The sequence below is a fragment of the Chanodichthys erythropterus genome, chromosome 23 (genome assembly GCF_024489055.1).
Source record: "Chanodichthys erythropterus isolate Z2021 chromosome 23, ASM2448905v1, whole genome shotgun sequence".
Taxonomy (NCBI): domain Eukaryota; kingdom Metazoa; phylum Chordata; class Actinopteri; order Cypriniformes; family Xenocyprididae; genus Chanodichthys; species Chanodichthys erythropterus.
The window spans coordinates 4,782,915-4,810,121 of NC_090243.1; the positions used below are offsets into that span (position 1 = coordinate 4,782,915).

The window sequence follows — 27,207 nt, forward strand, 5'->3', positions numbered from 1 at the left end:
TTGGAAAGGATATTCTGACAAGTGTTCCTTAGAGATGGATGGAAGATTTTCCAACCTTTTATGAATCTTTTCGTGGTGACTCTGGAAAGGTGGAGCGATCAGGAAAAGCTAATGACGGACCTATTAATCCATCAGAAGCACCAGAGGGGTTTGGATGGAAATGTTTACATCTTTTTCTGGTTTTATACGAAACTACTAACGCATAGTTGTGGATCTCTGCTGGAATCTCCATTGTCATTGATTAATATAGTGAAATGAATTCAGGGCTGTTGACATATATGCTGTGATTTCTTTTTTCTTTTTGCAAATATCCATCTTTTCTTCTGAAAGTATTCCGCTCTAAATGGAATTAGTTGAGAAAGCCCTTTGTGAAAGGAATAGACATGGTACATGGGAACAGGTTCCTTCACGGTGAGTCCAGCTGCCGGTTAACTTCACTCTTCTCTCTGTTATATTTTACGCATGAGGTCTATCTGCATTTACCGGTGTGTCCTTTATTCCCTTAGGAACTTTGTGTATGATTGTAAACTGATTAAAATAATTGAATGCGCTTAGAATTAAAGTAAGTGATGCAACTGCATATGTATCTTATAGCATACAGTATATCATATTTTCCCACGTACATGTTGTTCCCTGCTGGGAAATTCAGCTTAAGCTGGTCACTAGCTGGTGCAAATTGGTTATTAGCTAGTCTATGCTGGTGATTTGCTGGTCCATTAGCTGGTAAACCATTTTGGACCAGCAACAAACCGGCCAAAGTTGTTAGGCTGGTTTTTACTTGGTTCTTTGTAGCTGGTTTCTACAGCTAGCTTGCCCAAGATGCTCCTTACTGGTTATTAGCTACTTGAAGTTAGCATAGCATCTAGGAACAGAAACAAAGTGGCTACCAGCTGGTCATACTAGTTTAAGGTGGTTGAGGTTGGTTGGTTTATAGATAGTCTACCAGTCAGCTAACATATTCCAAAACAGTCCGCTTAGGCTGAATTTATATTTATATATATATATATATATATATATATATATATATATATATATATATATATATATATATATATATATATATATATATATATATATATATATATATATATATATATGTGTGTGTGTGTGTGTTTCCCAAACTTACAGTACATCCATAGCAAATTAATCAGTCTGAAAAATGAATGCAAAATAAAGACCTAAATAAATGAATATAATTATTTATTTAGCATTTATTTTTGTATTTTATTAAAAACCAATAGAAATAAGTGTACAAGTAACTTTTTCAAGGTATATGCCAAATTCCTTAGGGATAAGGCTTCAGATCTCTGATTTTCAAACATTCCTTAAAATATTTCTGTCTGTTTTGTGATTTAGTGCAACATTAATATATGTGAAAACAACATAATTCAGTCCAGCTGTATGTTCATAATGAGTCCACATGATTCTATGCTGTTTTGATCTTAAATCTTTTGTCACAGTTGTTGCAGGTCTTCTCATGCTTGGGTTGTCTGGGGCAACAAAGAAGGAAGCAGGTAATGATGTTTTGTCACAGAATACCCACCCACTCGCCATCTCCATGTTTCCTGGCAATCTCTGACATTTGACTGCTCTCTCTCAGTGAAAAACAATTCAGGAGTACAGCCGGCAGGGCAGTGTGGAACCTGGGTGAAAGAACCAGAGGGAGGCCTTTTCACCTCACCCAATTACCCAAACAAATATCCCCCAGAGCGAGAATGCATCTACATCATTGAAGGTACAAAAACAAAACCCTTGTTTGAATAGTAAATGCAGCTCACAAACAAATCTTTCACGTGACACTGTGATGGTGGGGGGTTTTGAACTGTTCAGTAGTGCAGTGGCACTCACAGTGAAAGATGCAGGAGCAATCAGTTGATTGTTAATCCTATGCAGCGCCATTATGATACTAATAAACACTAGTGTTTCATTTGCATAACAGAAGGATCTATAGATCAACAATCTTTCAATATCTGAACATCAGTTACATTATCGCTATAAATTGAAAAAAAAAAAAAAAAAAGGATTGTCTGTCAGTCACATCCATTGGACTGTATGCTGCAGTGCTGCTGCTAGCTGATAATCAAATTGCACTAAGAAGCTAGTAGCAATTGTCTTGCAATCTGATGGTTTATATGTGATAGTCTTTTACTGTCATAATAAGATTACAAATGTTATGAGATCTGTTATCTCTAACTGTTAAACCCATGTGGTCTTCAATTTTTGGAGCTAATTTCTCTTAATTATGTATATTTTTTCCCAGTCTTCATTCCTTTTGACTGTGAAGTTACTGTGGTTTGTCTATCAGTAGCAATAAATGCATGTGGTTGCAATCCATGCACCTTTGATCTCAGAAACTTGCTTTGCGTACTAATAATGGCAGACATACCCAACCCAATCTCATAAGAAAATGTAACAATTTAATGAGGATGCAATTTCTTATGAATTTGTATGGTGTGATTCATACACATTTTTAGACATAACGCAAGCAATAAAGGGTTAGTTCACTCAAAAATGAGAATTCAGTCATTACTCACCCTCATGTTGTTCCACAACAGTAAGACCTTCGTTCATCTTCTGAACACAAATTAAGATATTTTTGATGAAATCTGATGGCTCAGTGAGGCCTCCATTGACAGCAAGATAATTAACACTTTCAATGCCCAGAAAGCTACCAAAGACATATATTTAAAACAGTTCATATGACTACAGTGGTTTAACCGTAAAGGAACACTCCACTTTTTTTTTGAAAATAGGCTAATTTTCCAACTCCCCTAGAGTTAAATAGTTGAGTTTTACCGTTTTCGAATCCATTCAGCCGATCTCCGGTTCTGGCGGTACCACTTTTAGCATAGCTTAGCATAGTTCATTGAATCTGATTAGACCGTTAGCATCGCGCTTAAAAATGACCAAAGAGTTTTGATATTTTTCCTATTTAAAACTTGACTCTTCTGTAGTTACATCGTGTACTAAGACCGACAGAAAATGAAAAGTTGCGATTTTCTAGGCTGATATGGCTAGGAACTATACTCTCATTCAGGCGTAATAATCAAGGAACTTTGCTGCCGTTCCATGGCTGCAGCAGTGCAATGATATTACGCAGCGCCTGTGAGCCCCTGCTTGCACAGGGAATGTGCCTTGCAACCATGGAGACGTTTGTGAGAGACGCTGTGTAATATCATTGCGCCTGCTGCAGCCATGATACGGCAGCAAAGTTCCTTGATTATTACGCCTGAATGAGAGTATAGTTCCTAGCCATATCAGCCTAGAAAATCGCAACTTTTCATTTTCCGCCGGTCTTAGTACACGATGTAACTACAGAAGAGTCAAGTTTTAAATAGGAAAAATATCAAAACTCTTTGGTCATTTTTAAGCGCGATGCTAACGGTCTAATCAGATTCAATGAACTATGCTAAGCTATGCTAAAAGTGGTACCGCCAGAACCGGAGATCGGCTGAATGGATTCGAAAACGGTAAAACTCAACTGTTTAACTCTAGGGGAGTTGGAAAATGAGCCTATTTTCAAAAAAAGTGGAGTGTTCCTTTAATGTTATGAAGCTACGAGAATATATATAGATTTCAAAACACTGCTTCATGAAGCTTCGAAGCTTTACAAATCTTTTGTTTCGAATCAGTGGTTAGGAATGTGTATCAAACTGCCAAAGTCACGTGAACCATTGAAATTTGAAACCCTTGTGATGCAACGAAGCCTCATTTACTGAAGTCACATGACTTTGGCAGTTTGTTACATGCTCCGAACCCATGATTCGAAACAAAAGATTCGTAAAGCTTCATAAAGCTTCATACAGTCCCATCACTAGATATTGTTGAAAAAAGTCATTTTTTTGTTTGTTTTTGTGCACAAAAAGTATTCTCGTCACTTCATATTACAATTGAACCACTGTAGTCACATGAGCTGTTTTAAATGTCTTTAGTACCTTTCTGGGCATTGAAAGTTTTAATTATCTTGCTGTCAATGGAGGCCTCACTGATTTTATCAAAAATATATTAACTTGTGTTCTGAAGATGAACGAAAGTCTTACGGGTGTGAAATGACATGAGGGTGAGTAATTAATGACAGAATTTTAATTTTCGGTTGAACTAACCCTTTAAGTTCCACCCTAAACCTAACTATTAGAGTGGCATAAGCAGTGCAAAAAGGGATGAATTAGATTGTACAAATTCATAAGAATTAGCCACCAATTTGCCAAAACGTAATATAGTTATGTATTGCCAAGAGAGTATGTTGGATATATGACATCATCTATCATAAATTACAGCTGTCAGTCTTCATGAATTTTTTCCCCCTTTGCAGCTCCCCCGAGACAATGCATTGATCTTTTCTTTGATGAAAAGTATTCAATAGAGCCTTCATGGGAATGTAAATTTGACCATATTGAAGTCCGGGACGGGCCCTTTGGCTTTTCTCCAATAATTGGACGCTACTGCGGCCAGCAAAGCCCTCCATATATCAGATCGAGCGGCCGCTACCTATGGATAAAATTTGTTGCGGATGGTGAATTGGAAGCCATGGGATTTTCTGCAAGCTACAATTTCACAGCAGGTACATATGTTTTATACTTCTTTATGCAGTGTCAGTAATGTTTACGATTGTGAAAGATTGATTAGTTATTACACCAGTGAGTTTTTGGCTTTGCTTGATGGTCTTTAAGAGTTCTGTAACCGGTTTGGATTATCCTCAGTAACCTCAGGTTATTGTGATCCCCTGCATGTCGACTTGAATTCCTGATGCAATCAGTAACTATACTCTTCAAAATCCAAGCCGCTGATTCATATAGCAATTATAGTGGGTCCATGTTGGTTCTGTCAATGATCCTAATCTGCAATTGAGTTTATTAGTCATTCTATTGCAATAAAGAAGAGCCTGTATGTTCTAATTCATCTAAACCTTTTTAAATTGTTTACCTTGATCAGTTCTTAGTACCACAATGAATGCTGACAGTCCTTCCCAGGACCTGCTTCAGATGTTAAAAATTGCCAATAAGATGCTAAGTGGTAACAACTACATCATTCCGCATATAATTGATTTCACATACCCTCAAATCCTTTGAAAATATGTAGCACATTGCAAAATGGTTGATTTTTATCAGACGTCTCATTCTCAGGGTGTTAAATTTCACTGCTTTCTGATCATTTGCTTTGATTTCAAATTGAATCTCTGAAGTGAGCGGCAAATAATACTGTACCTGAGTTCAAGTGAGAAATGTTTGTGTAAATGGTGTGCAAATTGAACAGTGATAGATATTGTGCGAAGAATGCTAAAAGCAATATTTGAATAAAGCTGCAACTAAAGTTGTAAATGCTGAAGAATTTCACAGAGCAGTCGAGCTTTAAGGGCCTTGCAGATGAATTACACAGCTGTGGCACTGGGTGCAAGAGAAAGTAGCACACAATTGAAGGCAGCACTGATTTACAGTCGTATCTGAGAACTGAGTTATGAGCCGAGGATTTTTTTTTTCCATCCTTTTGTGAATTAGCAGGAAATTCCTTCGCCAAGTTTGGAGAAACTGTTCAGCGTGAATGGATTCATGCTCTCGCTTCGCAACTTGCCAGGGAAGAAACACAGCTTCCTCTAGTCTTGATAAGGAATATCAGTGGCATATAATTTACATAATTAAGGAGATAAAAGTCCCTGAATTCACTTCCCTTGATGTTCCCCCCAAAAAAAGTGGAGAGTGCATCTGCTCTGCTGCAGCCAATGGTAACACATGCTAATGCAGAAGGTACAACAGATGAATGAAAAGCAGGGAATGGGGAAGGATTGAAATTGCATGTATTCAACTTCCGTAGTATTTTTCACATTTTATCACTACAGAAAGGAACATTACTATATTTAGCTCAAAATTGATGCTTCCTATTATCACAAAAATACCACTCAATCAAATATGTATCAGTCTGCCGTGTGAGAGAGGAGGAGTTTTTTTCATCATGCTTTTTATGGGCTCTGGTAGCGCAACTTCTAAAAAAAAATGTATCAGACCTCATTAAGACTGCGCTTGCTTCATATCAAATCAGTTAAAGTGCAACTGACTTACAAATCTGTTCTTCAGACTTTTTTTTTTTTTTTTTTTTTTAGTGTAGAGCTATGTGATCAACTTGAAATGGATCAGTTTAAATGTGTGATTCGAGGCCTGGACAAGTCAGTATAAATAAGGTTTGGAAACCGTGAATCATTGTTTAAAAATTGCCAATAAGATGCTAAGTGGTAACAACTACATCATTCCGCATATAATTGATTTCACATACCCTCAAAGGAATCCTTTGAAAATATGTAGCACATTGCAAAATGGTTGATTTTTATCAGACGTCTCATTCTCAGGGTGTTAAATTTCACTTTTTAAAAATTGTTTAAAAATTACTGGAATACCTGGAATCTGAGGGTGCAAAAAAAAAAAATCAAAATATTGAGAAAATCACCTTTAAAGTTAGATTTACGGTAGGAAATTTACAAAATATCTTCATGGAACATGATCTTTACTTAATATCCTAATGATTTTTGGCATAAAAGAAAAATCGATTGATGTATTGTTGGCTATTGCTATAAATGTTTCCATGACAATTCTTTCCGTTAACAGTTTTCACACATTCTTGTGGACAAAATACTGTACTAAACCAAACTAAATACGTCATATATTACATTGCAGAACCTTAAGTGTGAAGTCCTGAGCTAATGCCTCTTATGAGCTGGTTCTTTTCGATTAAAAACGTCTCGGGTTACAGATGTAACCCCTGTTCCCTGAGTAAGGGAACGAGACGCTACGTCAAATGACGTGATGGGAACCCTCTGCATTTTGTGTTCATGAAGCACCTCTGTATCCAACCAATGAGGAAACATGACGTCAGAGGCGGGTGATTTCATGGAGCAGGAAACTATTGTAACGAATGTGTAGCGGTTATTAATCAATTTATGGATGAAATATGAATATAATAATTCATAAGGTTATGAATAAATTATGATTCATATATCGACCCAACGGGGAATTAAACATATATTGTGAATCAATTACAACGAATTATAATCAATTACATATATGATTAGTTCTGGTTTAATAATTATTTAGAGAAACTGCTCGTTTGTCCAGCAAACTAAGTCCCTCACAGAATATTATAAACGGAGTTATTCTCTGGCCATGAAAATAACTAAAGCATAAAGCGATCGAAAAAACGTTAAAGTGACTTGGGTTTTCCGCTGAAAGAACAAACAGAACAATCGAGCATGAATAACGTTTTAATATATGCAAACTACGAATACAGAGGTTATACATCTAAATATATATACAAGAAAATACACACCTATGTACAAGAATAGAAGTAGAGAAGGAAAGAGAGAGAAGGCAGCAACCTCACAACCAGTCCTTAGCCAGCACGGAAATCAGTTTCATCATCTAAGATTGAGAAACGGCAGTATACTTGCATTGGTTGCGTGTGTCGAATTTCAGGTTAGCGCTGGTGCAGTTCGTTGGCTTCTTCCGTTCAGCGGGAAGGTTTGAACTGAGGACGAGAGTGAGTTTCGCTGGAAGATGGCGATCCCGAAGCTGAGCGCGATGACAGCGCGTGGTCACCGGAGGGTCCGGGGAAAAACGTGCACGAGATGCTCGTGAGACAATCGGGAGAGAACACAAGAGATTGTGCGTCTTTGCTTTTATGACAGATAAGCCGACACACCTCCTTGAGGTGGGGTAGCCAATAACATGGGTGCAAAGTTGGCGGGAAAGCTTTCCCATTGTTTGGCCTCACGACTTAATCCAATGATTTATGACTCTCAGATCAGATCTCCAAACGGAGTGTGTTCTTCACAGTATCATTAAACACATAGAAAAATACATTTGTCCGTTTGGTGACATGTCTCAATGAATAGCTCGAGTCCGGAGCTTTGAAACGAGATCAAACTCGATAGGTCAGAAAGGCATAGGAGAGAAGTTATGGTTTACAGACAAAATTATATCGTTAAAATGCACACTAGCACAAATACACTCATTTAAACACTAGGAAACATGCATAGGCCCTAAAAATATATGAAATATATATTTCAGCATAGTGGTAGTTTACAAATACAGTTGAAAATGTATGATTGTGTGTTTCTGTGTCTGTCTGTGTGTGTGTTTTTGTGTGTCCCTGTGTGTGTGGGGTGTTGGACTGTGGATCTGGTCAGTCTCTGGGGGGTTTTACAACCCAGTCCAGCATGCTAAAAGCGTTCTGAACATTCCAAAGTTTATTGATTATCCTGATACGTGTGCATACGCTACAGATTCCCCCTTTCGGCCAACGAAGTTCCTGTGCGGACTTCGTTGGACGGTAACCAAGTTCGATGGCACATGGATCCGGATGGTCACGCAGCAGGTGGTTCCTACTGGTCCTTGAGGGAGAGCAGATAAGCACCTGTCCGTGGATTCTTGCATCCCTTTGATCCCTTGGGATAGGATGAAGGCCAGGCCCAGGGCGAGTGCGTACTTGATTGCCACGGAGAGGCAACGGATTGTGTTGGCAGCAGTCCAAGCTCGGGCTCTAGGTGAGCTGGTCAGGACAGGCAGTCGTGAGAGTGCTTGGAGGGCTGCATCAGTGGGAGTACTGTCACTTAGCTGGGACCCCCCTTTGTCAATCCTCAGTTCCATTCCTGGATCTAAGGTGTGATTGTGATCCCTGGGGGAAGATGGGATTTCCAGTTCTGACTGGTCCTCTTTGCTTGAGAGACAGTGCACTGCCAGGTGGCTGTGATAAAGGATGGAACTCAGGGTAAATGGATCCTCTTACTTGGATTGGGCAGCCTGACATGAGTGGCGGTGTTGTGCTGATTGTAGATTACGATGGCAGCATGAGTGGGGGTGTGGATGAGCAGTCGATCACCCACAGTCTCGGCTTGTGTTCCGATAACTGGGGTGCGAGGCTTGGCCGGGCAGCGTGTGTCGCTGGTCATGGGCTGCAACCGGCCCATTCCTTCAGTGTGGTTTCTGAGGAAGAGCTGGTTTGGGCAGAAGTACTGAAAGTCTTTGGTGAAACTACACCTGCGAAAGTGGGGAGCCGGGCACAGCCGTGGGTTGCTGTTGTGGTAGGCTACCGCAACTGAGGTGTGTTTCTTGGCATGGGTGTTACGTTGCCGCCACCTGACATTGACCATGTCTTTGGGTCTGCCAGTAGCAAAGTCCAGCACAGTTTGTGTAGGATACTGAGGACTCCTATTCATAGCCACTCTGTCCATAGAGAAGCTAATTTCTCGCAGCAGGTCTGTCAACAGAGCTATAACCAGCTGATTTTGGGCAAAGTCATTCTGGAGGACTGTAAACAGTTGCTTCCTTGAGTTCGCAGTTTGGATCAGCAGGAAACTGTGAGTGCGGAGAACCACCGCAATACCTTTCCAGGATTTGCAGGTGGTTTGCAGGGTTTGGCTCTGTGTTGCGAGTTGCTTTCTCAGTTGTAGGCGGAGCTTGTTGTGCTGCTGATGAGGGGAGCAGGCTGTGATGAGACTCAAGTCTCCTGGTTGGTACAGATGCAACGGCAGTGGCACCTGCCGTGCCATCAGTAGTTCTGTGGGGAACACCTGAGTTGACTCCTGTACGGTGTCTGTGATGGCCATGAGCATCAGAGGAGGTTTTACCGTCCAGTCTTTCTGGTCGACTGACCGTGGAAATGTGATTCCTCGGTTTTGCAGTGAAGCTCGGTGCTTTGCGTTTGCAGTCTGGACATGACGGTAAACTTGACATCCTCTGGCGTGCTCTGCCACATCTTGCTGCATGCTGGGCCAGTGCGCCACTTGTTTTAATGTCTCGTCCGTAGTTCTGGTGCCATGGTGTTTGGCACATGGTGTGTCGTGGGTGTATATCAGTTCACCCCCTTTTGGCCCTGTGGCAGTACAAGCTTTGGCGCTGTGAGGACATCAGGGACATACTTTAGAAAGTTTATTCCCACACGCAGCATGTGGTCGGTCTCGTGCAGTCGTTTGTTGCTAGGGGCCGCCGTGGGACCAGATGCCGGGAACGGGAGGTTGGGAGGGGTCTGAGTGGTGGTACAAAACATGTCGAATGGAAATGTTGGAAAGTTTGGTTGTCAGTGGCAGTGGCAGTAAGGTGGGAAATGTTGCAGGAACAGTCCGCTGGCTGCGGGTTGTTGTTGCCACACTAAGGGTGGGTGAATGGGGTGGGTGTGACCATAGCTTGTTATGCAGTGTGCCAGTCTTGGCAAGGGCATTAGTTTGGTCGTTCACACCTTTGTCACGCCCTGGTTGCTTCAAGCATCTTTTCACCTTTTCCCAGTAAATGATCATGTCGTGTGCTTGGGTGAGGTGATCACGTGTCTGGAACATGTGTTGATGTTTCACCTGCTTGTTGCATTCAGTCTTGAAACCAGTTTGTTTCCAGCCCAGAAGATGGCATGTGAAACAAGGTCTGGCAACGTGTGAGTCTGTGCACATGAGTTCCCTGATGTTATGAGCTGAGGAGACGTGAAGGGTTTTGAGGGTAGCTGCTGCTTCACCATATTGACATGACTGGGGACCCCACCTGCTGTTCTGTGGTTGGCAGGGTTGGTTTCTTAACCATCGTACCCCTGCATTTGCCTGTGGGATGCCCTCATGGTTGTAGGAACGTCCATCGACGTAGGCCGTGGGCATTCCTTGGCACGCATTCTCTTTGAGGTATCTGTGACAGGCTGGTCGCTGTTGTTGGGGTACCAGTATCTGAAGTGTCAACGCTGGTGTGCTGTTATAGCAGTTTTGACAGGCAGCTGAATCTCCGCTCCGTGCAGACTTGTGCTTTCTGGCACGTTGTGGCAGTGGCACCTGCTGGTTCAGCCTCCTGAAGTCGCTGGTGGGTCGCCACTTGCTGTCTGGTTTGACAATGGACCAGGTAGGGGCTGAATAGGTGCTGTTGCATGGGCAGATAACACCTTTTCCTTCTGTTGAATGAACAACCTCCTGTACTGGTTCATGTGGGGGCGATGTGACCTTCGTACTGCCTGATTAAGGTGGGAGGAGCATTTGGGTGTGTTGCACTATGCACTGTGTGAAGTTTAGTGAGACCACAGCATAAAAGGTCTTTGTCAAATGTCACTTTGAGTTTGTGCAAGACGTTTCTGAGTTTTTGACAGTCTGCATCATTCTTTAGCGCACTTGCATCTTTCTGGATCTGTTGGCCTTTAGGCTCAAACCTTGGGAAGGGCTCCTCTGTTGTGGTGTTAGCTGTCAGGTTGGCTGTCAGAGGTGCAGCGCTTTCCTGAGTTTCCCAGGCAGGCTGGTTAGCGACTGTGGGTACTGCAAGGTGTTTGTCCTCCATCAGCTCCGTTCTGTGCACCTGTTCTGTGGGTACCAGTTTGATGGAAGTGATGGAGATGCTCTTGAAGGATGCTGTGAAACTTGTGTTGCTTAAGCTTCCTTCTGGGACCATGGCAGCTGGTATTAAGTTAATGACTGTTAACTTGCGTTCAAAGTCATAGGGGCCGTGGTCCATTATCCATTCTAGATGGTGGGCTTTGGGAATGCTGATGTCTGTGACCATGCATTCGTTGAGCCAGCTGTGAACTACGTAGGGTGACACTTCAGTTAGCGGTGTGGCTTTTAGAGCAAGTCCAAGTTCCACGCCTTCAGGTGACAGTGTGAAGGAGCCCAGCATGTGGCTTAGGGTTTGACCACATTGCCTGTTGAGCCAAACAGCACCCCCTTTGGTGTAAGGTGGTACTACAATTTCCTGTATGTTGATCCAAACAGCACCCCCTTTGGTGTAAGGTGGTACTACAGGTTCCTGTATGTTGATCAGGATGCAGACCTGTTGGATAGTCTGGCCTGACAGGAAGTTGGCAGTGTTGACAGGAACAACAGGAGGCTGTACAGTCATTGGTGCCCACAACAACTCATTTGCACTGTCCGTATGAGCATTAGAGTGCATCAGGATGTCTGGAAGGACCAGGAAGTGATGGGTTAAATGCCGGTTGTTCCATTTGAAGTTCACAACGCAGATGTCCTTGACGGTCATCATGGTTGACAGACGAAAGTCCAATGGGAAGCGTATTTGCATGTTGACAAATGGGAGGTCCGGTGTTCCTTCAATGAGGGCACTTAACAGCGTTTGGCTGAAGGCTGAGTTGTCTGCCCACAGTGTGAGAATAATGTCTGTCGTAGTTACATCATTCAGCTGTGAGTCTGTCATGACCTTGGAGCAGAGGGAGCTACAGTCTATGGTGGGTTGAAGTGTGCCGGGTAGCGAACTTGAACTGTGCTCTAAGACCGGGTTCCCGCGGTTAGCTGGGAGATTTCCCGCGACCTCTGTGACCTGACCGTCTGGCTCAGGTGGCCTGGGTGACTGGGAAGGCAGAAGTTCACACACTTGAGCCCAGATTTTCAGTGGTCTGGCGTTCAATAAGGGCTCAAAACAGTCTAGCAGGTCTTTGTGAGTGGAACAGAGAAACGTGTCCATTTGCGCTACGCACACAGGAGGTACCAGGCTCACTCGACCAATGGTGTGGTGTGTGGGAGCTGTGTGTTCAAGGTGGACCTCATTTGGACTGTGCGACTGCACATTCAGCTCACATCTTTGTGACTTGAGAGTCTGAGTTTGTCTTTCAGCTTCATTTCTCAGTCTTTCAAAAAGATAAGGACAGGTTTCTGGACAGTGATCGGAGTCTGGGTAACTGGTTGGAATTTCTACAGTCTTTTTAGACGCAGTTCTCTGCTTGGCTTGAGCTTCGTCGACCAAGTCTCGCGGCTGCTGAATAGACATGCTGCTTGAGCAGGCCAAGGCTGCCAGATGATCACTCACCGCAGGGTGCAGCTCTCGGAGAAGCAGAGGGTTGAAGATGAAATCTTCCTCCGTTGCTGGCTGGTTACGTGCTCCGTAGTACCCTCTTTGCATTCGGCTGTAGAAAGTGTATGGGTTATTCAGTCTGCCCCGTTTTAGGTCCATGGCAGCAGGGAGCCCTTGATCTGATGCAGGGTCAGAAAGCTTTTTGGATCAGAACCTGTCGCAGGTGCTGGCAGTTGGATGTGACAGCTGCTGGCGAAGGTTCTTGGCCGTTGGACGTTTTGGGCAGTGGACTTTTAACCCCATTTGGAATTAGGGCTTCTTGACTGGTTAGGGGAAACTCGGTGATGTGTGTTTCCCCTCCCATGCCACTTTTCATTACTCTGTAACCAGTGTCAAGTTCATTCACATAGTCTCTTTGTTGTTTCGGAGCCATAACTCCTTTCTGGGCCTGTTTGAGATGATTTTCACAGGTCAGGGCTTTAGTGTGTCTGTCTTTCAGTGTAGTCTCTGCTTTGGCTAGGGGAGCTTCGCTGTGTTGGAGTTTTCCAGTCAGTTTTCTACGCTCCACCTCCAGGTGGAGCTCTGCAAGGGCTTTTGAAGTCTTTGCAGCTCCTCCTGCAGCTCGGGTTTGGATTCGTCCGCTGTCCAACGCTGGTCCTGGGTCTCGACGAGTCGCTGATCGTGGTGACGATGAATCTGGGCCTGATTCCTCCGGGCGTCCTCCGCCTGGAGCTTGAGGTTGTGGGCGATGGCTCGGATGACTCTCGCCCATTCTTTGTAGCTCGGCGTTGGATCGTGGGCCATTAGTCGATTCAGGTTGTCGTCCAGCTGCTCGTTGCTAAGGTGCTGGGGATCCACAGCGTCGTTGGGCAGGATTGTGCTGGTCAGGGAGCCCAACCCGGTCTTGAGTCCGTCCCCATGGGTGCTGGGGCTGGCTGCTCTGAACACGTTAGCTTGCTGTTGGCGAGAGAAAGACAGCACAAACAGAACCAATGCAAGCACGCGCAGGGCTAACGACTTATAATAATGCATGATTATATAATTCTTTGGTTTGGTTCCAGTTAACTGGTGCAGACAGTTAGTGGAATGTAGGCTAGACACTTAATTGTCGATAGCCAAAAGGACCACGCGGGTCAATTTGTGTGGGTGAGTGCCGGATTTGAATAAAGATTTTGACAGGCGGTAGCCCTAAGAGTCCTTTGATGACTCTCGCTGCTCGGTCGTCTATCTATTACTCAGTTTTCCGTGATGGCTCTCACAGGCTCTGCTTTTACATGAACTGAAAGAAACAAACACAGTAGAGAAGCAAAACAGAACAGGGTGGATGCAATTAAATGAGAAATATAGCAGTAAACAAATAGAAAGGAATAAAAATAGAATCGCAATAAACTAAAACAGAAGGGCTAGAGGGGAGAAGTGAAACTTAAACTTCCTATTCCAGCTGGGTTTATGACGGTGTCCGGCGAGTGCACTGTTGCGTCATAAAACCTAGAGGGATGGTATGGATCGAGAGCATAAGGGTTGGCCCGCACCTGAGTAATTGAAGAATATGTAATATTCTGTGGCTTTCAATTAGGTGAAATGACTGTATGTCACTAATTTAGGCCTGGGTGAATTGTGGGTGCTCAGATAAGAACTCAATGGCAGGCAACCTTTCTTCGACGTTCAAACACTCTACTGCGGTGTCCGTGGCCACCTGTCCCCTTTGTACCACGGTGCAACCTCTCAAACAGGGAACACCAGTACAATTGCGCACTTCGGTAAGGTATTTGCGCCAACGGCCCGAGTGACCAGTCAAAATTGAGTTTTCCCTGAACTCAGAGTCTGTCCCCTTTACGGGCAGTTACTCCAAACGGGCGGTTCTGTCGTGCAGAAGCCTGAGCAGGGAAATTAAACAAAATTGCCGCTTGTTGTCACCCCGGGTCTCGTTGCCTCCCTGTACCTGATACACAACTCGCTGATGTCCTTGCGTGTTGCCCGTGATACGAGGTCAGAATGTCCACGATTCACACACGGTTAGTGTAAGAAGCGCCAGGCCAGGTAGCTCCACTCACTGGAACTCACTGGAGCAACCGTCAGCTCACCCCAGGGCGCTAAAGGGCCTTATCTGCAAGTGCACAAACAATCAGGTAAACACGACTTAATTGTAAATTTAAAACTCAATTTAAGTCTTGTTTAAATAGAATTTAACTAATTAAGTGTGTAGGATAAAAGAGTAGGGGTCTAAAATGAACTAGCTAGAAGCAGAACAAAAGTAACAATAACAGAAAACAAAAACAAATCAGATGCACTTGATTCAAATTTGAATTAAACTCTGTTCAATTCAATTTAAATGAGTGCATAGAATAACAGGATGGGAAAAAGCGAAAAAGAGGATAATTCAGAGGCACTTGATTCAAATTTGAATTAAACTTGTTCAATTAAATTTAAATGAGTGCATAGAATAACAGAATGGGAGAAAGAAAAGAGAAAGCCTTCCCTATTTGCAGATTTTTCCTAAAGAGAATTGCTTGTTGATAGCAAAATGCCAACTGATTGACACTACTTAATTTTAAAATTGAATTAAATGTTATTTAATTAAATTCAAAAATAAGTGTATGAAATAAGGGAGGCTTGGGTGTGCGTGAATATTATTGCCAGCCAATAACACACAGGACCCAGAACTAAGAGTGAATAAAATAAAACATTAAGTAATAAAGGGAATGAATTTCCAAAGTAAACTAAAGAAATAACTTGAGAGAGAGAAAAGACAAAAAGGGAATGGATGAAATAACACAAAGTGGAATAAAAATAAAATAAATAAACTGAAATAAAATAAAATAAAGTAGATCTGTGAATACAGGAAAAAGAATACAAGGGAAAAGAGAATTGACTTATCTGACAGTGTCCACCAGGGGGCGCACTCTCAGAAAGTGAATTCCCTTGTTGAAGGAAACAATTTAAATTAAAAATTTAAACGTGTTTAAATTAAATTTAAATCAGTAAACCACATTCCAACAATGATTGGAAAGCATAACCACCAAAAGCAAATTACTTTTACAACTCCCCGCAGTATAGAGAAGCAAAAGATAACTTGGAGATAATTTCAGTTCAAAGTATGGAGCGGCTTTAACTCAGAACGTCCACGCGGTGGCGTCACTGAGTCCACACAACCAATAAGTAGGGAGGGGTGGCACACCTGAGCAGACTGCCCTCTGGCGTCTGGTCAGAGTTACTGCATCCTTTCTTTAATTCGTGATACAAAAACGAGCGCGCTTGTGGGTTTCTGACCCTTACGCTGTTTTAACTGCACGGTCACGATTACAACTATAGAACCTCAGCGGATTCTTTCATAAATATATGTGTACCGTTTTACTCACGGGTACACAACTCTGGGAATCAGTCCCTTTGGTGCAAACTTTAATGCACGCGAATATGTAACTTTTGCGGGATTGCTTCGCCGCTGTTACTAATCAACATTGGATCAGAATGCTGATACGAGCTCCAAATTATTACACATCAATCGATAAACCAGACGGACTGCTTTTCCGATTAGATCTGTAACGGGGATCACGTGGTTTTGGGTAGCTAGTCCAAACGACGTAACCCAGGAGCAAACCGGCTATTGTGAATTTTTGGACGACACAAGAAATTCAGATTCAATAGCGGGTAAATATAATGAGGCCTTTAAAAGAGATTTAGTGGAAATATTCGTCACTATACTCCTTTCAAAACGCGTTGAATACGATTCAATTCGTTAATTCAAGCGGAAATTAATATTCAAAACTGTAACTTACTGCAAAGATTGTCGTCCTTCACAGATACGAGCTTGAAATATCAATAGACTGCAGTGTATTTCACGGTCAACCAAGGCTAGGCCTGCAGTGTTTTTAGACACAAACAGCAGCTTGTTAACGGTGCGTAGAGAGGACTCGTGCGTCTTCTCACTGAATAAAGCGCGCATGTAAGTTAAATCATACAAAATTATTCTACATTGCTCTTTTACCGAAAACCAAGTTTAAAACGTTGCTCGCGAATCCTCCACCAAATAATATATGTAACGAATGTGTAGCGGTTATTAATCAATTTATGGATGAAATATGAATATAATAATTCATAAGGTTATGAATAAATTATGATTCATATATCGACCCAACGGGGAATTAAACATATATTGTGAATCAATTACAACGAATTATAATCAATTACATATATGATTAGTTCTGGTTTAATAATTATTTAGAGAAACTGCTCGTTTGTCCAGCAAACTAAGTCCCTCACAGAATATTATAAACGGAGTTATTCTCTGGCCATGAAAATAACTAAAGCATAAAGCGATCGAAAAAACGTTAAAGTGACTTGGGTTTTCCGCTGAAAGAACAAACAGAACAATCGAGCATGAATAACGTTTTAATATATGCAAACTACGAATACAGAGGTTATACATCTAAATATATATACAAGAAAATACACACCTATGTACAAGAATAGAAGTAGAGAAGGAAGAGAGAGAAGGCAAGTAGCAAACTCACAACCAGTCCTAAGCCAGCACGGAAATCAGTTTCATCATCTAAGATTGAGAAACGGCAGTATACTTGCATTGGTTGCGTGTGTCGAATTTCAGGTTAGCGCTGGTGCAGTTCGTTGGCTTCTTCCGTTCAGCGGGAAGGTTTGAACTGAGGACGAGAGTGAGTTTCGCTGGAAGATGGCGATCCCGAAGCTGAGCGCGATGACAGCGCGTGGTCACCGGAGGGGTCCGGGAAAAACGTGCACGAGATGCTCGTGAGACAATCGGGAGAGAACACACAAGAGATTGTGCGTCTTTGCTTTTATGACAGATAAGCCGACACACCTCCTTGAGGTGGGGTAGCCAATAACATGGGTGCAAAGTTGGCGGGAAAGCTTTCCCATTGTTTGGCCTCACGACTTAATCCAATGATTTATGACTCTCAGATCAGATCTCCAAACGGAGTGTGTTCTTCACAGTATCATTAAACACATAGAAAAATACATTTGTCCGTTTGGTGACATGTCTCAATGAATAGCTCGAGTCCGGAGCTTTGAAACGAGATCAAACTCGATAGGTCAGAAAGGCATAGGAGAGAAGTTATGGTTTACAGACAAAATTATATCGTTAAAATGCACACTAGCACAAATACACTCATTTAAACACTAGGAAACATGCATAGGCCCTAAAAATATATGAAATATATATTTCAGCATAGTGGTAGTTTACAAATACAGTTGAAAATGTATGATTGTGTGTTTCTGTGTCTGTCTGTGTGTGTGTTTTTGTGTGTCCCTGTGTGTGTGGGGTGTTGGAATGTGGATCTGGTCAGTCTCTGGGGGGGTTTTACAACCCAGTCCAGCATGCTAAAAGCGTTCTGAACATTCCAAAGTTTATTGATTATCCTGATACGTGTGCATACGCTACACTATAAAGCATACCCAGAACAAAGAACTCTAGCTTCTGGAATATGTCTGAAGCAAGACGCTCACAGGTATGCCGGGGGTACAGCAACGTGACATAGCGTCTCGTTCCCTTACTCGGGGAACAGGGGTTACATCTGTAACCCGAGACGTTCCCTTTCGTGGGAACTATCGACGCTACGTCGAATGACGTGATGGGAACGCTATCCCAACTACGCCGTATCAACAAGTACCTGTCTGTTATCTTGTAGACAGAACTGAGGACCCCAGAGAGGAGCCTACGTCCAGGTTGTAAAACCAATAAATGTGTGCTGGGATGACCATCCAGCAGAACCACATATGTCATTAATGGATACTCCTGACATTAAGGCCTTTGAGGCCGCCATACCCCTAGTCGAGTGAACACGGACAGCTAATGGAGATGGCTGTCCGGCCCCCTCATAAGCAAGTGAGATAGCCTCGACCACCCACTTGCTCATTCTCTGCTTAGATGCTGGACCTCCTTTCTAATGAGACCCATAAAACACACAAACAATTGATCTGTTTTGCTCCACAGGGCAGCTCTGTGGACATATGCATCTAAAGCCCTCACTGGGAATTCCAAACACAAAGAAGAAGCTGAAAGTGCTTGAAGATCTCCTATTCTTTTAAGAGATGAAATAGCCAGTAGAAATATGGTCTTTAAGGGTGAGGAATTTCTCTGAAACTTCCTCTAGTGGTTCGAAGGGAGCCTCGGCTAACCCTTCTAATACCATGGCCAAGTCCCAGGCTGGAGTCCTTGTACGTACTGAAGGCCTCAGCCTCAGAGTACCACGGAGGAAGCGTATAAAAAAAGGGGGTCTCGACCTACCAAGGAATCCCCCAGAGGAGTATGGCCGAAATGGCCGCATACACTTCCTCGTGGAGGGAGCACTGGAGTGGAGTATGGTCTCCACAAGCCCAGTTGGGGGAGCAGCATCTATGAGCCTGGCCCCCTCAGAGGCCAGGCCCACAGTCTCCATAGTTCTGGGCGTGGATGAATTATCATGCCGCCCGCTTGAGACAGGAGGTCCTGCCTGAGAGGAAGCTCCATCAGGGAGCCTTCTAGAAGTGACACTAGGTCTAAGAACCATATTTTGGTTGGCCAGTACAGGGCTATCAATATTAGACTGACCCCTTCCTGGCGTACTTTCTCCAGAACTCCCGGTAGCAGAGCGAACGGGGAAATGCATACAGAAGCAGCCTCGGCCACGTCTGTACCATGGCATCCAGACCCAGTGGTGCTGAATGAGATAGGGAGAACCACAGTGGACACTGGGTTGATTCCCCTGAAGCAAATAGGTCGATTTCAGCTCGACCATCAGTGTGGAGACTCCATTCCCCGGGCCTCGGCCCCTGCCTCGACAGGGTGTCTGCTCCCACATTTTAATGCCCTCAGGTCTGGGAGGAAGTATTTTACTGCAAGAAATACCGCCATCATTTCCAGCCGATTTAAGTGCCAGGAACTGATGGTCCTCCCAGAGACCCTGAGCTGAGCGACCACTCATGATCGCCCCCAGCCCATGAGGGAAGCATCCGTCGTAAGCATTACGCAACGACGAGAAGTCCCCAACATGGGTTCTGGGACAGGAACCAAGGCTTTTTCCACATGACCAGAGCACGAAGGCATCGCCACGTGACTTTTGATCTTGCGAAAAGGATTTCCCCTTGGAGAAAACCCCTTGGTCCTTAGCCACCACTGTAAGAGTCTCATGAGCAGAAGGCCAAAAGTTATCATGTTGGACGCAGCTGCCATAAGACCCAACAGTCTCTGAAACTGTTTTACAGTGAGTGACTGGTCATAAGAGACCACCGTCGTGTTGTCCGTACGGACCAACACGTGGTGGCCCCTCAGGTCTGGGAGGAAGTGTTTCAGTTCTAGAGACACCGCCATCATCTCCAGCCGATTTATGTGCTAGGAGAGCTGATGGTCCTCCCATAGACCCTGAGCCGAGCGACCACTCATGATCGCCCCCCCAGCCCCTGAGGGAAGCATCTGTCGTAAGCATTACGCGACGACGAGGAGTTCCCAGCACGGGTCCCTGGGACAGGAACCAAGGCTTTTTCCACATGACCAGGGCATGAAGGCATCGCCGCATGACTTTGATCATGCGAAAAGGATTTCCCCTCAGGGAAAACCCCTTGGTCCTGAGCCACCACTGTAAGGGTCTCATGTGCAGAAGGCCAATAGTATTTACGTTGGACGCAGCTGCCATCAGACCCAACAGTCTCTGAAACTGTTTTACAGTGAGTGACTGGCCTAACTTCACCCAATTCACGGCTCCGAGAATGGAATTCACACGAGCAGGAGACAGCCGCGCCTGCATCGTGGTAGAATCCCAGATTACTCCTAGATAGTTTGCAATCTGACTCGGAACCAGCACACTCTTTTTGGCATTGAGCCTCAGCCCAAGCTTTTTCATGTGCGACAGAACAACATCTCGATGTTGAACTGCCAACTGTTCTGTTTGAGCTAATATCAACCAATCGTCGATATAGTTCAGCACGCGGATGCCCTGGAGTCTCAATGGAGCCAGCGCTGCATCCACGCACTTCCTGAACGTGCGTGGGTGAAAATGATAGGCTAAAAAGAAGAACCCTGTATTGGTAAGCTTTGTCCCCAAAAGCAAACCTGAGGAACTTCCTGTGAGAAGGATGGATGGATACATGAAAGTAAGCATCTTTCAGGTCTATCACAACAAACCAGTCCTCGGACATGATCTGTGGGATAACCCTCCATCCTTCTTTGGAACAATGAAGTATAGGTTGTAAAACCCTGACAGCTTGCTGGGAGGAGAACCCCTTTTATAGCTCCTTTTTGCAATAGCGTCATAACCTCCTGTTCCATTACCAGAGACTGCTCGGGGGCCACCACTGTGGGAAGGACCCCATTAAACTGGGGCGGGCGAGACCCGAATTTGCAACCCTTTTCTATTGTGAGCAGCACCCATTTTGAAATATTTGGGAGAAGTTTCCATTCCGCCTTATTTACAAAGGGAACCAGTCTCTCGAGACTGGCCTCTGGTGTTTTTTGAGCACTTGACTCGGCGCCCTGAGGCGGCAAACCAGCAAGGAACAGCCGAATCAAGTGATGACCGGCCCCTTCGGAGGATCGGTGGAGACCGCTGCGCCCTGAAGCACACTGGGTGGCAGGGTTAGCAGAACGGCTCCCTGAGGGCGCCAAAGAGGGATGGGTACCAAGTATTTTAATACCCAACCCTCTCTGGAGGGGGCTGCCCTCCAATGTCCCGCACCACTGGCATCAGGACCTCTTCGAAGCCTTCTTGGTGATAATTACAGTCCGCAGATTTGTTACCCCACAAAGACTTCGGCTGTGTCGCCTGTCCCTGTCCCCAAGCTTTCTGCGGGGGACAAAGGGTGGCGACACTTTCTTTTAAATTCCTCAGAATTTAATGTATTCAATATTTCATTTAATCCTCAAATTAAATGCAGCCAGTTCTTATATAAATATATATATTTTTTAACAGACTGAATATATTTAGAATGCAAAAAAGAATTATAGCTCGTAATAATTCGCAAGGTATTTTAGGGAAAGAGAGAAAGGGAAACTCCCGTCTGCTCAGATCCCTTAATATATAAATATATATACATAGGCTACATACACACACACATGCATAATTACGGACACATGATACATGCGCAGCCTCGGCAAACGCAAGACCCGAGCCGTATATTCATTCTTGCAGACTTAATCTACGCGCTGCCATATATTCTTTAATGAAAACCCAATCCACGTGCTGCCTCGGCAAGCGCGAGATCCGAGCCAACAGGAGTGGAGCTACAAAACTCCCGCTAGTGCATACTTTTCTTCTGGACATTTTTATAAATGAACACTGTCACTGTCAGTTGTGAGCTGACGTGCATGCTCCACTCCCAGCAAACAACACATAAATCGTGTGTATCCCCACTCGCTTTGTAGTGTAGCACAGGGGGAAAATCAAACTGCTGTTCACGATTGATTTGTTATAAATGTGTGATTTTGAAACACGATATGTGTGTGACTTTGAGGTGGTGATCATCAGATCGATATCATAATATCCACCTCCTCAGAGCTGGACATGTGAATATATCGGTGCCTCAACCAGGGGGAAGAAACCGCAGAGCGTGCTTCCACCTGGGAGACGGTACTGAACCTGGCAGGTGAAGGCAGAGAAAGGGCGGCGCCCGTCTCCTAACCCCTCTGTCAGATCCATTTGTGAACCCCACGAACGGAGCCTCCGCCCTGCCTCAGCAGAAGCGGGACCCGATCCACGGGGAACACTGGGGCACAGTGTCCTGAGAGTGAGTTTTTACAGTGCACACAGACGGCTCCCTCGAGAGCTGCCTGGGCATACTCACTCCCACTTCACTACTGTTTCTCGCCATAATACGTGTCTTTTTTATATATAAATATATGGATTGGTGTGAGATACTCTTGTCCTCAGAGGAAGAAATCATGATTATTTATATGTGATAAGACAAACAACACCAAATAAGACACACAAGATACAGAGAGCATTTGCTGAAGACAACAGAAGCTAGAGTTCTTTGTTCTGGGTATGCTTTATAGTTTCCTGGTCCGTGACGTCACCCGCCTCTGACGTCACGTTTCCAGAGGTGCTTCACAAACACAAAATGCAGAGGGTTCCCATCACGTCATTCGACGTAGCGTCGATAGTTCCCACGAAAGGGAACATAAAGCGTCACCAATGAAGTCCAGTTTTGATGTGAATGATGTTAATGACTCTTATGAGCTGGCTGGTTAGTAGATCAAAATAGTGAATTGGTTCCAAATTGGATCAGAAACAAACAGTGTGACTACCACAGTCTGATTCTTAAGAGAATGACACTTATGACCCAATTCTTTTTTTAGTGAATCAAAAAAATAAAGCTTGACCAATGTATTCTGACTGATCTGACTTACTTACTGAACAGCAAAACATCAAAGGCTAATACAGTTTGTTGTTCATAAGGCAAGACACTACTTGCATCTGTTGTTTGTTTTTTTAATGCATCTGTCAATTTTGAGATTTTGGGCTTTTTGGCTTTTCACAAAGTGTTTTTTTTTTTCAGACTAGTGGAAAGAAAACAACCAAAACACAGCTTTAATCTTTTATCTTTTATAGCACTTTATCTATTTGCCTCTGTAGATTTCAATTTCAGTACATATCTGCCTATAAAGGCTGTTTAAAGCACTTACATACACCATACCTTACATTTTTATTCCTATCTATATTCTGAAGGTTTTAACAAAGGGTTTTCTTTTTCACATTTAATTTGACTGATTTTATACAACATTTTATTCCTTAAAAAAAAAAAAAAATGCATTAGTGCATCCTTAAAGGTGATAAAGAGGATCTTTTCGTCGACTGAGAAACCAAAGACTGTTACTGAGTTTTTGAAATGAGCGCATGCGCAAGAACAACCCCCCTCCTTTTGAGGGAATGCCTCCCAAAACTCGTGCACGAGTATTGGAGCACGAGTGTTTACCACCGGAATTCGCTGTATCGTGTTAGTGGATTCATTATGTCAGACTCACCGCAGGTAACTCATAATCTGCAGTTGTTACTCCTGTCTCCAGACAAAAACATTGCACGTGGTGCCTGTGGAGTGTGGAAAGTTACTGGAGAGCGCAGCCGCGCTTGTCTCTCACAAGGAACGTCATGGCAGTGATTGACAAGCCAGAGGGCCAATCCGCGCACGTCTCTCATAAGGAACGTCACGGCAGTGATTGACAAGCCAGAGGGCCGATCGTTTATGCGATGATTACGTTAACGTTTGGCTGATGTTTTTAAGGCCCTACCTCGTGCACAGATGATGTATATTAATATTATTCCTTTCAGTGCACCTAATAAATAGTCTTTTATCAGTTAGTAAAGACAGTTTCAAGTAATATTGCAAAAATGTATAAAACAAAACATCCTCTTTAGCACCTTTAAATAGATAATGCTGTATTTGCATATTTAAACATAACATTTCTGAAAACTTAAAAAAAAAAAAAAAGTATGGTGATATCTATTAGTTTTTTTTTTTTTTTTTGTACCCTATTCACCTGGGGTGTCTTGCCTAAAGGGATAGATCACCCGAAAAATGAAAATTCAGTCAGTTATTTACCCACACTGGTGTTGTTCTAAAGCCATATTTTTCTTTATTTTTCAAGGAGAAATAAAAAAAAAAAAAAAAATCCTGCTCACGCTTGTCTATATAATAGGAACTAAATTCAAGCTTTAAAGAAAAAGTTGCAAAATATCACTGACACACAAGCGCACCGTTTTGCACACACTCTTCTTTGAGGTAAATATCTTGTTCCAGTTGACGCAACAACAAAGCGAGTTCTTGCATTCACATCTGTGAACTGTCATTCCAACTGTCATCGGAGTTCCGGTCCAGAGATAGTCACCTCAGAGAAGAAAACACATGTATATTTTCAATTTTTCTAGGCGCTGTGTTTTGTGTACTGTTTTGATTCAGCTTAATTTCTGTAAATGGTACACTTGTGCGCTTTGCTTTTCTATCATGAACATGCACAGCAGACCAATGGTCAAGATTTATGCTAAATAATAATTAAAAATTCTTTTTTTTTTTTTTTTTTTTTTCCATACACCTGGTCATATGCATTCAGAATAATTGGAAAATACAGCTCAAGTCATATAGAATCATTCTGTGATACGTTTGCATCTTTTCCCCTATCATACATCTCAGAATACTTGGAAAATACAGGATGAGTTATATTGAATCATTTGCATCTTCTTCTTCAAAGCTCGAAGCTGGTCCCTATTCACTGCCATTATATGGATGAGTGTGAGCAGGACATTTTTTATTTTTTTTATTTTATCCTTTTGAAAAAGAAACCATTAGAACAACACCAGGATGAGTAAATAATGGCTACATTTTTATTATGGGGTGAACCATCCCTTCTCAAAAGAACCGTTTATGTTACCAGTCTCATTAAGAAGAATTGCAAACCTAAATTCCTCATGATTTATATCCCTAATTAAAACTAATAATGCCTTCAAAAAGTCAATTACATAATGAACTCAGATTGAAAGCAATTAATTGTCTCTCTAAAATGATAAGGAAAAATTATTGGTCAGACGGTGCTGTAAGACTGCTGTAAATCTTGAACCTGGGCAGCAAGCATCCAGTTGTATGTAGGATATTCGAACATCACATGGTTTTAATGCTTGAGTTTCACAATTTGGTTATAAAGTAATTAAAGGTGTTTTTACTCAAGGTTAGTTTCATCTGAAATTGCAGATGCATGGTATAATCCATTGCTGGATGGCTCAGTGATTTAAGAAGTAGAATGATGTTCACACTGTGTGTAATTACTTCCTGATATCGTGTGAAAATAAAAATTGTGTGCAGTCACTCACAGCATTCAGATGCAATTATCATGCAGACGTTGTATGAGTTCATTCCAGCAGTCAGATCTTGCTGTCTGCTGAAAGACTGTGCATTGTGATGTCACTTCCTCTCATAACCCTACTATATACCTAACTGGATTAAGCAGAAAAAGCAGGACACTTTGTGGTTGTTTCATTTGTCTCTTTCCTTCCCTTTGTCCATCCTTCTCTCCATCTCACTATCTAGAAAACTCACACGCTCATTCTCCTGAGTCTCACTTTCTTGTCTTCTGGGCTTTACTGACCTTATTACCCCTCCTCTTTTCCAAGAGATAAAGCTGTGTTACCAGACAAGATCTGGCTGGGTTAAATAACAGGGAGAGCTGTTCCCCTCATGTGTCTTTCCCCAGGCCACTAGCTGTTTGAAGCCTTTGTCCCAGCTGTAAACAGACGCAGCAGTAATAAGAAAAACAAGATGGACTAAAAAGCATTTCAGGGACCGCTTTTTTGATCCAGTGGCCATTTAATAACCTTGTTTGGGGAAGCCTCATGTGGCCTTTTCCTCTTTTCATTTTCAATAGCTTTGTCGAATGCAGGGAAAGGAAAGAGGAAGTTGAATGCAGGAGCTGAGAGCGGTCCCTTAGATCCAAATGTCGAAACACAGTCAGGACCAATTAAGAAACATAGCTCTGTGCCTTCTGATGTTTTGTGTTGTATTTTTTTTGCTGTCACATAATACGGTGACTTGATGGATATTAAAGGCATAGTTCACCCAAAAATGAAATTCGATCATTTACTCACTCACAGTGTTGCTCTTGTTAACAAATACTAGAAATATAAAAATGTTGTTAATTGAAATATGGGTGAAATAAAAAAAAAATATAAATATTGGATGAACAATTTAAGCTTAAATGGAAATGAGAAACATTACCTTGGCAAAAATATATATAAAATAAATGAAAGCTAAATGAAAAAATCTTCAAAATATCTGTTTGGAGCTAGGGATGTGCGAGACAAGTCGACTAGTCGACTAGTCAACTAAACATTGCTGCTAGTCAACATTGGACCGACTTTTAATAAATGTGTCTATAGAGGTTAATGTTAAGTTAATGCTTAAAGGGATAGTTCACCCAAAAATGAAAATTTTATGTTTATCTGCTTACCCCCAGGGCATCCAAGATGTAGGCGACTTTGTTTTATCAGTAGAACAAAAATTATGATTTTTAACTCCAACCGTTGCGGTCTGTCAGTCGTATAATGCATGTCAGTGGGAACTTCGTCTATAAGAGTAAAAAAAAACATGCACAGACAAATCCAAATTGAACCCTGCGGCTTGTGACGACACATTGATGTCTAAGTCCACTATGACCACTATGTCCTACTGCCATCCACATCAGGTCGGTGAGGTCAGAAAACACGTTCTGATGATGGAAGTGATCTCTCGCGCTTTGCTTCAGTGAGTGCGAGACATCACTTCCGTTGTCTGAGCGCGTTCAGACCTCACTAGCCGGATTTGCAGGGCAGTTGGACATAGTGGTGTTTAAGAGGTAGAAAATGATATAAATACTGTTCAGTTTCTCACACAAACCGATTGTTGTTTAGTGTCTTAGGACATCAATGTGTCATCATGAGCCACAGGGTTTAATTTGGATTTGTCTGTGCGTGTTTTTTTTACTCTTATAGACAAA

The 27,207-nt window shown here is 42.8% G+C and overlaps 1 protein-coding gene across 2 annotated transcripts in view; it reads left to right on the forward strand.

The window, feature by feature from the left end:
* Window positions 1–368: 368 nt before the first annotated feature.
* The window catches only part of neto1l (neuropilin (NRP) and tolloid (TLL)-like 1, like), a 128,844-nt gene continuing 102,005 nt past the window's right edge, over window positions 369–27,207 (forward strand). The window contains exons 1-4 of one of the 2 annotated variants that reach the window (XM_067377801.1): window positions 369–411; window positions 1,461–1,514; window positions 1,601–1,735; window positions 4,313–4,561. In XM_067377801.1, the coding sequence (XP_067233902.1) occupies window positions 384–411; window positions 1,461–1,514; window positions 1,601–1,735; window positions 4,313–4,561 (466 nt within the window). In that variant the 5' untranslated portion in view covers window positions 369–383. The remainder of the gene's footprint in view (window positions 412–1,460; window positions 1,515–1,600; window positions 1,736–4,312; window positions 4,562–27,207) is intronic. The other variant, XM_067377800.1, reaches the window with a different exon arrangement.